We start from the raw sequence: 14,620 nt of genomic DNA on the forward strand, positions 1-14,620 counted from the left end.
TGTCTAAGAGATGAAAAAGGAGAAATTGGTCAAATATGGTAAAAATTCGCCGAGGGAGTTCGACAGCTAGACTGTAGAACTACGCACCGAATTTGGCTACCTTTTTTCCAGCACCTGTTGGGGCATGCCCTTAGATTTTCAGACATTTCATCTGAAGACAAAAACTTACCGGTGTTTGTATAGTCTTAAAAAGACAATCCTGTTCCTCAGCGCTTAAAATTCCAACCAAAACAATAGCGGCCCCACATCGCCCTAAACCCTGTTACAACTGCTACAGTTGCAAATGTTACCTACTTGAGGAGTCTTTCACCTCCTTTTGTTTCGTCTTTAAGTCCTTCTTTCAACGCCGGCGCAGCGCTTTGATCTGAGCCACGTCCGAAAGGAATCTAGTGGACTAACACAACAGTGTTTAATAACCACAGAATGGAGCTATGATTAAAAGGCAGCCCGGCGATTTCGTGACAAACGTAAGATAAACACCTGAAGATTGGGTTGAAGACGCCGCCCGGGACAGGTAGGCGGTGTGCGGAGGTGTCTAGAAGGTTGATTAGTCATTGTCGCACCGTCGCACGACTCAAAAGACGACCGGACGGCGGACAAAGAACCGCATCGCCGAAACTCGACTTCCTACAAACAATTTCTGCATATTCATTGATGCCCTAATTAGGGCAAACGCTGGGGGACTGTCCATTTTACATCCCTACTGGATCGTCGTAACCTCGGGAAATACAGGTATTAATCGATACTTATCTTACATTCGCAACCGTATGTAATACTAAGTATAACGTGATTTACCTATAACCATCACGTCATTTTGTTTCGAGGTCATACTTGCACCTCCCGGATATATACTGAGCGGTCCCGGGGTAGTCCCAGCCAAGTGGGTGCGCCCCCCATTTGGTGAATGTATTTTCCCTGTCCCGTCCGAGTGGCTGGCCTTTGATAGTAGGTTCATATACATAAAGATAATGATCAACTGTGCTTTAACAACAATCGCTCTCTGTTGTGTACAGGACTAGTCCATACAGCTGCGCACGCTTCGGTCACACTCAAGACGGCCCAGCACGTACAAGCAGACACCCCAAGAAAACTTGCCAGATTCCTTGAGACTTTTTCGTAGCCAGGCGTACCCGGATTGTTCCAGCTGACGGCGGGGACACCATACGAGCCCGACTGGGAGAAGTTGTTGGCCATTTTGTAGTCGGCTGTGCTCGGCCAAGCAGACTGGCCCGACCGAGATCGTGTTACAGTCGAGAAGAGGCTTTCACAAGTGTTACTGTGTGTTTGGGAGAGGGCACAGCGCTTCGGAACGAGGTGAGGAAAACTCGTGGACTTTCTGTGGAATAATTTGAATGGGTGCGGGACTACAATAGAGAGAGGAGTGCGCCAGGGATTCTAGTTCTTCACTTCACGCGAGGCCAGCTGTGCTCTTGTTACTGACTGTCTCGCTCGTGCACTTTTGTGTGTGGGTGCAGCCAGCCCTTTTTGTGTTGTGTACAGTCAGAGTGACTGTGCTGTATATAACGTGTACGGCGGGGAGGCCACAAGGAGTAAATATGGCCCAGCAGCAGCAGCAATTCGCGTACAATCCGGTGAGGCCCGGTGGGGGGAGAGTGCCCATGCAGCCAGGCGGGTTCGTGCAGCATCCTTCTCGGGGGCAGATGCACGCCATGCCGCCGGCACAACAGCAGCAGCCCGGTCGACCCATGCAGACGATGCAGCGTCCCCCCAACCGTCCACTACAGCAGCAACAACGCCAACAGCACCCACAACGGCAGGGGACTGTCATGCACTACGGACAGGGGATGCAGCCCCACCCCACGGGCATGAACCCCCACCCCACGGGACGACAGGGTGCAGGGATCCGACCGAGCTACGTCCCCCAACAGCAGCCCATGCCTCAACAACAGGGACAACATAGTATACAGATTCAGCGTGTGCCGAACACTCTTCACATGCAGCCCGGGCTGAGCATGGCAAATACACGGAGACTATCCCACGATCCGGAATCTCCCACGACAAGAGACATCCCCTCACCCCATCTTAGAGGAGGATTTCCCCCGTCTTCCCCCTCCTTGGCCGACCTTGGCCACATAGACTTGAACAACAGACCTCCTCAAGTGCAACTCGGGGACCACAACATGCCCGTGTCAAGGCCACAGATGATGCCCCAGGACATACAGAACAGGGGGCATGTCATGAGGACAAATATGAACGATTTTCACAGCATAAACCCCAAACTACAACAGGATAACCACAACGGGATGTTGCTACGGGTGGACACCAATGGACTTCACCGGGTCGCACCGGGCAATGGCTACGGGATGCACATGAACGGAGACCCGAGGAGCAAGACACAAGTACAAGTACCGCCCTTCCTACACGGGCTGTCGGACTTGGACATGATCGACGAGGATATCCTAGCCCGGTTGATTATAGAGTTGGGGTTGGACAGAATGCGGGAACTTCCCGAGCTATGGTTGTCACACAACGAGCTGGAGATGGACATCTGCAGACAGCTGCCGCCACAGAGAGCAGTCAGATGCTGACACCACCGAACTCTGTAAATGGAGAGAAATAAGATGTTTTAGTTGCGGGGCAGCGGGTTAGAAACACGGACTGATCTTCCCCCGACTCGCCCCCAGGCCAGGCTTTGTGTCCGAGGTATGTTTTATTAAGACTCGTAACAGGCCAGCTTTTGTTCCCGAAAATATTTTCTCTTTGTGAAGGGACCATTTTCTGTCCACTGGTCGCTCGCCCTGTGTCAGCTGTTTCCCCCTTTTGTTCGAGTGAAACGGGTGGTGTGGGTTCGGCCTAGATTTCAAGAATCTAAGACAATTTTCTTAAATATCTGAAGAAAGTCTTAAGTTCCCCACAAACGAAAGACTTGAGATGTTGAGTATGTGTGAAAGCAATGAAAGGAAGTCCTTGCTGCTACAGTCTCGGTTTCAGTGACACCAGGGTTTGTTTACGTCTAGTGGCATGTGGATATGACCTCATAATCGGTGGCACTCCGCCAAAACCACCTCCAGAAATGACCCCAGCTCCCAGAACAAGAACTGTTAATTAGTTAATTTAATTAATGAAGAATCTGCTTGTCTTGAATATTTGTGAGGAGTGTAGCTAGGTTTAGATATGATTTTCCTGCGTGCTGTAGTTTAAAGAAGTGGAACAAAAGATCAGGTCAGGTGGTGAGGGGTCAGGGGAGACAATAGACCCATTGTTCCCCAATAGAACCTTTCAATGTCACCCTTTTGGGACAGATGGAGGAAGGTCACGTGTCGTCAAGGACAAAAGGCTTTCTGGAACAAACGGCCACTTTGTGATGTTCTTTCTGCCATAATTTAATTGTTTATATGAAGTTTTTCTTTAGTAATGTGAATATAAACATTGTATTGTAGTTTCTTTATTTTCCTGCAGTGACTAAAAGCTGTTGCCTTGAAAAATTCCAAATCTAGATAAGAATAATATGAATTTTGTGGTATGTAAAAAGCCTTCCATGATTGAGATGTTCCAAACAGAATTGTGAATACAAACACAATATTTATACTTCCATATCCTCAGCCGTGACAAAAAGCCATTATTTAAAAAAAATTCCTTCTGTAGATAAAATAATGTTAGAATGTGTGGTATGTGAAAAAAACTGGCTTGCTACAAACAAAAAGGCGATATCTCTTTCACATCCCTGTTAGCAAATATAGCATAATGTTATTGAATTATTGGAGCACAAATGACTGTATGTCCCTACAACAAATGATACCCTCCAAGGAATAGGTTATGGTGTTATTTCGCAGTATAAGTTATTCAGCTTGCACTTTGGGGAGATGACATAATACTTAACTCATGCTGACTTCTTTGTCAACAGAAATTTGGTTATTTTTTGCTGAATAGAATTGTACAGATCATGTGTTGTAATAATGGCATTGTTATGCCCCTCTGCCCACCAAACCTGCTATATTTTATACTCCCTATTTAATGTGTCTAAATTATTGGAGAAGGCAGCTAGTTTGGAGCGGAGTTTTGGGAGGAGAATCTGTGTGTATAATTCAAAGAGTTGTTATTCTGTGTTAAATCCCCCCTTAGAACAGGATGCCCATGTTTGAATAAGGGGATTATTCTCCGGGCTTTGTTGCGAGTGATGATCGGTTTTCGCACAAACACACGGAATGTGAGAATTGTCGCACAAACGCAAGCGAGGCTCGAATAAGCCACTCGATAATTTATTGGCGGACAGATTTACTCTTTATCTGTGCCTTCTGTAATATTCATAGTCCCAGACTTGTACATGTGATCGTGTATGAATAAATCATTCGCTCCAAACAAGGGTTAGAAATTGTGGATTAGACGAAGAGAAAACGCCTACAACTTATCAACGGATGTCCCTTGTAGGATTTGCTTGGAAAAATTATGACTGCCTTATACATGTGTAACTCCGGTTTAAGATGCCATCTGGACGACTGCAGTACTGGATGGAAACACACTGCATAGCATTCCTAAAATAACTCTGATGCGATTTTAAGTAGACATTTTGTGTGTTTTAGAACATCCTGTCCTGCTGAAGCAGTTTTTAAATGGGTGCCATGGGCCTCATGGCAGTGGGCTATGCATAATGTATTGTCAAGAAACTGAGAGGAAAATGTGTGAATTTTTCATTGTCAGATCCTGTTGTGCCAGCTGTGCTCATGTTATATTTTGGCAGGTCGCCAAAGCAAGGTGACAAAAGTCACATGTGAGAGAGACTTGTGAGGGATTTTCGAGGAATGGAAACAGTTTTGTACGGTAATAATGCTATCATTGATATCACTGGGAAGAAGAGTGAATTTTGCAATTTGAAAATGACGACTGAGAATTCATTTTGTACAATAAAGCAGTACAATCAGTGAATTTCAATTCCTGCTGTGTTGTCTCGTCTTTTGAGAGTGGTTAGTTGTGTATTGAGAGTTTATCACTTCTTCTTAGCTGAAGGGTGTTAATGGCTAACAATGTAATACACAGAGAATGGGAATGATATACACAGTATTGTGAAAAAACAATTGGGTACTCCATAATTAGGAACAAGTGTTGAAATCTGTTTTTCTCGGGGTATTGTTTTGGACTCAACTTCCAAAAGAGGTATTGAATTCTATGTTTGGAAGCTGACTCTACAGTGGAAGTGTCGTTGAAAACAAAATACAGAATGTTTGGACTTCAAAAACAACACGCTTATAACTAAAAAAGAGTTCAAGTGACCAGTGTTCATATTTTTAGGCTTTTTTAAGAGTGAAAGTTTTTAAAATTTGAATGGCATTCAAATCACATGTAGCTAATCTCCAAGCAGATGTTAGGGTGAAAGTTTGGAATGTTTTTCTGACTGGTAGACATCTACCCAAACAAAGACCCAAATATTTGAAGGGCTCACAATAAGCCTTTTTTGGTGGTGAACTGAAGTCAATGAAAAAATATATATACTGTAACATAAACCCTCCACCCAAACATCCGTTTAGAGATAAACACACATCCATCTATTTGCCAACATTATTGTACTTCTTTCATTTTATCACTTTGTCCTATGGTTCACCCCACAGTGAGTCAGACAGAAATTTACACAGCAAGAATTCCTGTGTTTAGTAAGTTATTTCTGTTGCGTGCAAATAAAACTCGGTTTTGTAAAGGGGTGACTGCAGTTTTTAGTTTCTGTCAAGGAGGTTGAAAAAAGGATTTTCAACCTCCTTGGTTTCTGTCCATTTCTGCATGAGTTACACACCTTGTAGGGGGTTTGTTGTTTCATTCAGCCCCTTGCAGGTCCAACTTTCGTTGACTGTTCAGTGGTAGATTGTAGCTTATTTTACAGGGACTCGGAGGGAGGGGTTGATAGCCCTTCTCCTTTTAACGTGCTGGAACACATGTACGGAACCCCCATTTATGTCCTTTCTGAAGGACTAGTGCAGCCCCCTCTATTACAGGCCGTGGATTGCAGCCCTGCAAAGGAAAATGTGGACTTGAGTTAACATAGAATTTGAATGCTTATCTTTTTAATTTCCATTGTTCAAATCTACCGCTTTAAAGGCGCCCAGAGCAGTTTTTTAGTCTTTTCAAATTTAATTTTCAAGTCATTTTTACACACAGTAAGCTTGAATAACACTATCTCATTGCATATCGACCTTTATTGAGCAAAGATGATACGTCGTTGAGTGGTGAGAACTCATTTAAAATCTGAGTGCTGCACGTGCCATTATTTCAAATTTGTGGAACGCATGCGAACATGACCGATGAATCCCGAACGCTTCCGGAGATGTCGTCACTTGTTCGAATAAAGTTTCGATTTGCGAACGGGCGAATCAGATTCAATTTCCTCGGTGACCTCATGCGTTCGACAATCTCCGAAAAGTAACGACGGGAAACCGTTAGTGGCTCGATCCTGTGCTGATTTATTGTAGGATATAATAAATCAAAGGGGTCCGTTTGCGGCATGTTTGTGCGTCCTTTTAAACGCTGAAAGTACGAAATAATGACACAAATGTGCTACAATGGTGAAGTAAATGTCAATACCGTACCGATTGTCTCATCCAGAATATCCCCAATTTCAATGCACATAAAAACTGCTCTGGGCGCCTTTAAGCTTATATGATTAAAAAATTTTTTATTTTATTTCATCCCATTCTTTGAAGGATGGGGCGAAATGACTTTCATGTTACAATAAAGTCACATTGAATACATTGATGCTGCCCTCATCAATCACAAAACAAGTCAAACTACTGAAATAAGATGTTTGTCCCAACAAGTATATTTCCGTCTTGGGACAGAATTCTCCAAGCAGAGGTATGGGAAAAATTGTGACCTTTTCCTTCTATTGCCGTCTTTTTATAAAAAAAAAAAGACAGCATGTAAGAAAAAGGTCACGATTTTCCCCACCCTTTTCTATCAGAAAAAGACAGCAACAGAATTGATTTAATCTAAATGATACTCGTTCAGGTACAGTTATAGGGCCTATACCTAAACTGCTGTATCTGCATCCATGCAAATACTTGGAAATTGTTCTGCTACATCGCCTAACTGTTACTGTCAAGCAGGTAGTACTAGTCTCTACCAGACTGACTACGCTGGCTATCATAGGGAGAATAATTTGCCAGGAGAGTTTTGCTACCAGAGGAGTTGGTCAGCCACACATGAGGGGAACCATGAACCTCAGCTTGGACTGACTCCCCTGGCCAATTTCCTTAGTGAAGTTAATCTCCAAGCAGATCCTACGGTAGCATGAATTAGTATCAAAAGCTGGCTGAGGAGTGAAACCGGCCTAGGAGTGTATTTCGCTACACGGCAAATGTACACCTCTGATTACCTGGCTGACTACACTACTTGGCCAGTTTAGTACTATCTTATGCCATTGTAGGATCTGCTTGGAGGTTAAATTTCCTGACTTTTGTCAAATTCTCCGACCCAGTAGGAAGGCCTGGTGGAGGCTAGCAGGCTAGACTGTGCATGGCACCCAGGCTAAAGTATCCCATTTCAAAGATGACACATCAGAAATCATAAAACTTGTAAATACTCATCTTTTGGAATTTAGAATAATGATCTTAACTCTTCATCCCTACACATACATGTGCTTGGAAATCGTTCTACATGGCCCCACTGTTACTGTGAGCAGGTAGTACTAGTGGGAGCTGACAGGTAGATTAACGACCCACATACCAGGTCAGGCTGTGGACATGTTTACCTGACCTTATTCCCCACACCAGCCAATGGTCCACCTGAAGGTTGTGCTGTTTAAATACAAACAAAACCCGTTTCTACAAACCATTCCACATTGTAGATCTTTCTCCACCATTTCTAGTCATTACAAAATGTGTATCTTAATTTATTTGAAGTCCTACATTTCAGTTTGTAATAGAACTGTAGAATGTAAAATTTAGTTTAAATCAAAAGTGAAATAATGATGTAATTCAAAAGAGAATACTTTTCTCTGAACCACAGTATCCTTATTGGCTGTTCATTGGCTGTTCAGCCAATGCAAAAACTGTATTTCAATTTTAAGAACATTGTAGTCTTTTTGAAGCCCTACATTTCAATTGTAATAGAATTTACTGATATAGATACAAAATGTTAAGTTAAGTCAAACATGTTATTAAAAAAAACATTACTTTTCCCTGTATCACAGTATCTTTATTGCTGTTCATAAATTTGAAATTTATAGAGATATTTTCCTGAAAAGATTATGTTTGATTTTAAAGATTTGTGTTGTCTGTCCAGAAGCTGTTCTTTGTTTACAACAATTAGAAATGAGTTGTCTGCATTGACGGGAAAATCTGGTTCTTGGTACAATGTGTGTACTTACCGGTAATTACATTTTACAAATCTAGCACAGACCAGAACAAGTCACATAATTTGCTACCTTTTATGTGTCACTCCTCAATTTATCATAAACTTCCGCATCTTGAAATGCCTTTTGAAAATTGCACGTTCACTAAAAAAAATCCACATATGAAATGTCTTTTAAAAATTGCATATCTCATTATACTGCAGATTATGCAAAATATGACAGTTTTAAAGAAAAATTATGTCTTTATGATTTTTTTTCTCTCCTTAAAACTGTCATATTTTGCATAATCTGCAGTAGAATGGAGTGTGCAATTTTTAAAAGGCATTTTAAGATGTGGAATAGCTGGTTGCACTTTTTGGCAACACCCCTCAATTATCAATTTTCATCTGATTCAACATTTTTATCAGCCTTTTCATAAACTGAAAACTCAATTTTGACTTTGTATGACTAATGGAGATTTCCAATAAGAAAAAAAAACACACTGAATATTATGCAAACAATGATACTACCGGTCAGGGTTGTAGCCAGCCTGAAATAATTTTCCGTCCCCTCGATTTTGAGTCCTAAGGTCGAGTGCCCAAGGTGTGAGACGTCGCAAGGTTTCTAGAGTGGTTCGGCTGCATACACCCCCGGGAAAAGTTTGAAATCTAGACCCTCTGAAACAATATTTCCTGCATTTTGAGGTGTACATTTTGCTGCTAGACTAAGCTGTTTAATGGCATCTGTTTTGGTGAAAAATAACACAAGGGAGACAGTCTTTTCGTGTCGATTTTTGTCTGTCAGAGGACAGAATGGTCAACATTTTTTCCTTCCTAAGCTGCAAAATTCCATCAAAAGACGGAAGGACGGGTGCTGGCTACAACCCTGCTACCGGTACACTGCCTGTACATAGGTTTGTTGTCTCCGAGTGCTGTGTAGTTTAGCGTGAAACAGTCCTGGTCACCAGTAATTGTTAAATGGTGGGTGAACTTTTCATCACGGGTTTGTCGCCGCATATTTGTCCCTTTCTACAAACATTCAACCATAACAAGACATGGCTGAAAGCTGACAAAGTTGTTCAAAGAGAAGAAGTTCAAAACAATCATATCTTCTATCAGAAAGATAAACTAAGCATTAAACTACGTAAAAAGCCTCAAATTGAGCTATTTTTGTTCAACTATTTGTTTAAAATGTTTCAAATAAACTTGAAAAATAAATTTCACCTTGAAAAAGATTGTTATATCATTGAGGCTGGCCTGAGATTAAATTTGAGACTATTACAGTCCAGGTGAAGTAGAAAATGACTTGTTGGAAGGTCTAACAGTCTACAAGAATGTTGTTTTTCATGCGACATTAGTTTCTAAATTGAATCAGGCTTTCGAAGGCAGGTTTCTTTTGCTTTCTTTATAGAAATTTCAGTTTTCTAACCAAAATGCCAACTCATCAACACTCATTTAAAGTTAAACCACTTAAGGCCACACCGATTCATTCACTTGGTCCTCAGATATTAAGCAAGAGAAATTTAGCAAAGGAATAGTATAAAAAGATGGCAGAGAAGAAGTCTTCTATCTGACTGTATTCACTTCTTTCAATGTAGTGCACCAAGGTATAAAGCTAACTCCCAGCATACATTTGTATTCAGAAAGTCTGAGAAACGACAAATTGATTTAGTGAGGTCAAAGTGTCCAAACTGTTGCTGCTATAATCATAGCCAGCATTTCACTTGAAATCCTATTACCAATCCATTTGTATGAAAGAAATTGCAGATTTATATCCTCTAACCAAAAACTTGAAAACATCACTGACAGTACTTTTTCACAGCACATTACCTCATCTAGCTCACTTAAGTGTCTGAAGAGTTTCTGGTATATTTTCAGGACTTGTCTAGTTGAACAACTTTGACAAGACAGTGTCATGTGTTGTTATTGTGTGTGCATCTTTGGAAAGGGGATAACTAGTGTGATGCAGAAACCTAAAAACATCACAGTACTTTTTCATAGCACATTACCCCATCTAGCATCTGAAGTGTTGCTGGTATAATTTCAGCACTTGTCCAGTTGAACAACTTCGACAAGATGCGGCGCCTGAACCATGCTGTGCTCTAAACCCCACCCCCCCAACATACAATGTCATGTATTGTTATTGTGTGTGCATCTTGGGGATAACTACTAAGTGTGATGCAGAAACCAAAAAACATCACTGACAGTACTTTTTCACAGCACATTACCTCATCTAACCCACTTATGTGTCTGAAGTGTGGCTGGTATAATTTCAGCACCTGTCCAGTTGAACAACTTCGACAAGGTGCGGCGCCTGATGCAGGTGGCGCTCTCACCCCCCCTCCCTCAACATACAATGTCATGTATTGTTATTGTGTGCGCATCTTGGGGAAGAGCTACTAAGCGTGATGCAGAAACCTAAAAACATCACAGTACTTTTTCACAGCACATCTAGCTTCTGAAGTGTGGCTCGTATAATTTCAGCACCTGTCCAGTTGAACAACTTCGACAAGGTGCGGCGCCTGATGCAGGTGGCGCTCTCACCCCCCTCCCTCAACATACAATGTCATGTATTGTTATTGTGTGCGCATCTTGGGGAAGAGCTACTAAGCGTGATGCAGAAACCTAAAAACATCACCATACTTTTTCACAGCACATTACCTCATCTAGCCCACTTAAGTCACTCTGAAGTGTGGCTGGTATAATTTCAGCGCCTGTCCAGTTGAACAACTTGTTCCAGACCACAGACAGCAGACCTAAGACAATCTATTATTTGTAATTACCCACCACCGCCCGCAGGTAGGGAGAACATGTGTTTATACCACAAGTGGAAGATGTAGAGAGACTTGTTCTGACATGTGCACAGCGGGTCCACAAGACTCACACAGTCCTGATAACAACTGAAGTAGTTTTCTGTTTGATAGCCTGAGGTGCTTAGCCTGCATCCTCCATAGTAACTGCATATAGCAGCTAGCTCAATCTTTTTGCTCAATAACCAAGGTAAAGCGCAGGGTTGTAGCCAGCACCTGTCCTTCCGTCCTTTGACAGAATTTTGCAGCTGGAGACGGAAATAAAGTTTTCCCCATTCTGTCCTCGGTGACAGACAAAAATTGATATGTAAAGATATAAAAAAACCGAGACCCATGTGTAATTCTTCAACAAAACAGTTGCCATTGAACAGCTTAGTCTACCAGCAAAATTTACACCTCAAAATGCAGGAAATAGTGTTTCAGAGGGTCTAGATTTCAAAATTTTTCGGGGACCCACACCCCCTAGAAACGTCACGCAACATCACATCACACCATGCCTTTGGTGCTCGAAAGGATTCCCATTCAAAATTGAGGGGATGGAAAATGATTTCAGGCGGGCTACAACCCTGGCTAGTAAAGAAGTTACTGATTTCCTGCTGTTTTCTGAATGCTCTGTTCTTACATGTAGGTGTCTTAATCAAGCTTGGTCATATAAGTACAGAGTGATCAGAAAAACAGCGTGAATGGCCATAGAAAACCAGCAGCCACCTGTAAGAAGGCTACTAGGGTGCATTGACCTCACTGGAATTCAAATACCCACCTGTTAATAGAGTATTCTAGAATCAGTGACACTTGAAAAGGCGTAAACACGTACTCTCCAAGCAGAGATTAGGATCTAGCTGTTTTTTTAGCAGTTTTTATTGAGCTTTCTATTTTCTATTGTATCTTGTATTGTCAAAACAAATACAATACAAAATAGAAAGCCCAATAAAAACGACTAAAAAATTGTAAAAAAACAACAACAGCCGGAGCCTTTAACCTCTGCTTGGAGAGTAGTAAATAAGTACCTGAAATTTTCGATGTCGTCACAGTACATCTTGTTCAAAGTGTCACCGATTGAAGAATATGATAATGACAGATCATAAACGCCTTTATTGAGTAGTGGAAGTATTCAGTTTGGGAAGAGAAATGGCTTCCTGTGGTGCCAATCAATTATGATGTCACAGCTCATCTACTCTCACTCAAGCGCCAAAATTGTTGGTTACAGTAGGTGCACTGTTACAGTAACTGCTAGTGGTGTTGCTACAGTAACTGCTAGTGGAGTTGCTACAGTAATTGCTATACTAGGTGCACTGTACAGCATTAAACTGCTATGTACAGCAAAGGCACTGTTACAGTAACTGCTACAGTTGAGTTGCTCCAGTAATTGCTACAGAAAGTGCACTGTTACAGAAACTGCTAAAGTGGAGTTGCTACAATAACTGCAACAGTATATGTGCACTGTTACAGTAACTGCTACAGTCCGGGAGTTGCTACAGTAACTGCTCGTGGAGTTGCTACAGTGGAGTGGCTACAGTTACTGCTACAGAAAGCACACTGATACAGTAACTGCTACAGTAAGCGCTCTGATACAGTCAACTGCTACAGTCACAGTAGAGTTGCTACAGGAAGTTGAAGTGCTTACTACATGCTCCCACTTGCTACAAGTGGCCACACAGATTTATAGGTCCTGAGATCAGCACTTTCAAGTGGGCGAGGTCATGCGATCACTTCCTACTGCAAAAACTGAATTGTACTTCATAGTGTGGGAAGTTCAGCTACTACAAGCCTGAAAATTCGGCTCTAGTGACGCAATTTGGCTGTCGGGAAAATAAATACTAATTGCATGCTATTGCTATTGATGACTCTTGTTTGATATAGCCTCTAGACTAGAGTCCAGCCCTGTCAGGGTTGGGCTGCTCCCAATGCTTGTCATGATTTGATATGCTGACAATTTTCCTGTCAAGAGAAGTCACCATGAAACCTTTGTTACTGCAATCCAAAAAGAGAAAGTACATCTGACTTTCATACTCGGATTCACGGAGTACATTGTCAGTGAATCATACCACTTAATATTGGCACTTTGCTCGTTTCTGTTACTCTGGTCGATATAAGAGTGCAATTTTATCAAGAGACTGTTAAAAAAAGAAACACCCCATAAAACTGTGAAGAGACACTGTTAAAAAAAAGGAACACACCATAAAACAACTCTTTCACTTTTGCTTTCAAAATTAAAGCCACTAGAGGTTATCTTGTTGAAATGAACTTAGAACATTTATACAATGTTGCACTCCTTAATTTTCTGGACATTTTGAACTACTTTTATGTCCTTAAAACTCTAGTGCATAATGTACTATGCTCTAGTCTGTACTAGACTGACTGACTTCTGCATGTACAATATTTATCTATGCTTACAATATTTTGTTGAAAATACCAGCATTTCATTTTGACGTTATTTAATTGTCCTTGTTGGATCACTTCACCAAAATCAGAAAAAAAAGAGAATCCTTAACCACTAACCCAAAATGTTTCAGGACTGTACCAGTATCTGGAAACACTGCATTTTTTCCTAATCCTTAGGCCACACTGACTTAACTTTGAGGTGAATATAAGACAAGCCAAGCCTGGGAAAGAATGGACTGGATGTTAAGTCTGTGGTTCAATAGCATTTCTTTTTGTAGCGTAGGATTTTTCTTTTTTTTTGCCCTTGCACATTAGTTTTTGAGGTTTCCAGAGGATGCCACCTAGTCTCCAAGCAGACCCAACGGTGCCTTAGAGATAGTATCAAAGCTGGCTAGGGACTTAGTATGGCACCAAGTGCCCGTTTGACTCCCTTAGCCGGCTATCTCCCTTTGGCCGGCTATATTCCTTTGCCAGCTTTAATATATTATCTCTAAGGCACCGATGGGTCTGCTTGGAGACTAGATGCCACCCATAAAATTAAGTCAGTGTGGCCTTATATTTCATGAACCATGATGTTTTCTTGCCTTTGTTCCACCTATTTATTTCTACAGCCCTCCCTGTATAAGCACTGCTGAGGGTGTATCACAGGGGCCAGGTGCGCGCAGGTGTCGCACGTGGACGTAATCCAACACCAAAACACGCAGAGCTCCCCATTCACGGCGAGTCGGAGTCAAAACAAGCCAAGGCCAGCTGGCACGTCGCTTTGAAATGGAGATTTAATTTTGTTTTCTTCAGTAAAAAAACTGTTTACTTGGAATTTCGAAGTCAATTTCAAAATACATGAGTGTAAAAACAACATATCATGTGAGATTAGTCATGAATATTAATTTTTGGCCTCAAGCTTACAGGTTGGGCTTTTTATTTTAGCTTGTTATATTTTGCTGTTTTCTGACTGTATATTAGTTATGATATACAGTCAGTTTGCCTCAATTAGATATATACCATCATATTACAGCACATAAAACGCCCAATCTGTAAGTTTGCAATGGTGATCATAACTACATAAATTTTACCTTTTGATATCACTGGATGAGTTGGCATGTTATTTAAGAAAATCACAACCAGTCCATCTCAAAAGCAATCTGCCATTTTTT

At 41.5% G+C, this 14,620-nt stretch overlaps 1 protein-coding gene across 1 annotated transcript; it reads left to right on the plus strand.

The window, feature by feature from the left end:
• The first annotated feature begins 62 nt into the window (after window positions 1–62).
• Window positions 63–4,890, plus strand: LOC118407961 (cbp/p300-interacting transactivator 2-like). Its single transcript, XM_035808555.1, has 2 exons — window positions 63–732; window positions 1,014–4,890. The coding sequence occupies exon 2, from the start codon at window positions 1,557–1,559 to the stop codon at window positions 2,547–2,549; it is 993 nt and encodes a 330-aa protein (XP_035664448.1). The 5' UTR covers window positions 63–732; window positions 1,014–1,556; the 3' UTR covers window positions 2,550–4,890.
• Window positions 4,891–14,620: the final 9,730 nt, after the last annotated feature.

The sequence above is a fragment of the Branchiostoma floridae genome, unplaced genomic scaffold (assembly GCF_000003815.2).
Source record: "Branchiostoma floridae strain S238N-H82 unplaced genomic scaffold, Bfl_VNyyK Sc7u5tJ_1511, whole genome shotgun sequence".
Lineage (NCBI taxonomy): Eukaryota > Metazoa > Chordata > Leptocardii > Amphioxiformes > Branchiostomatidae > Branchiostoma > Branchiostoma floridae.

Bases quoted from the DNA above. Each gene is read 5' to 3' on its own strand.
- LOC118407961 (XM_035808555.1), top strand. From the start codon at position 1,557: ATGGCCCAGCAGCAGCAGCAATTCGCGTACAATCCGGTGAGGCCCGGT.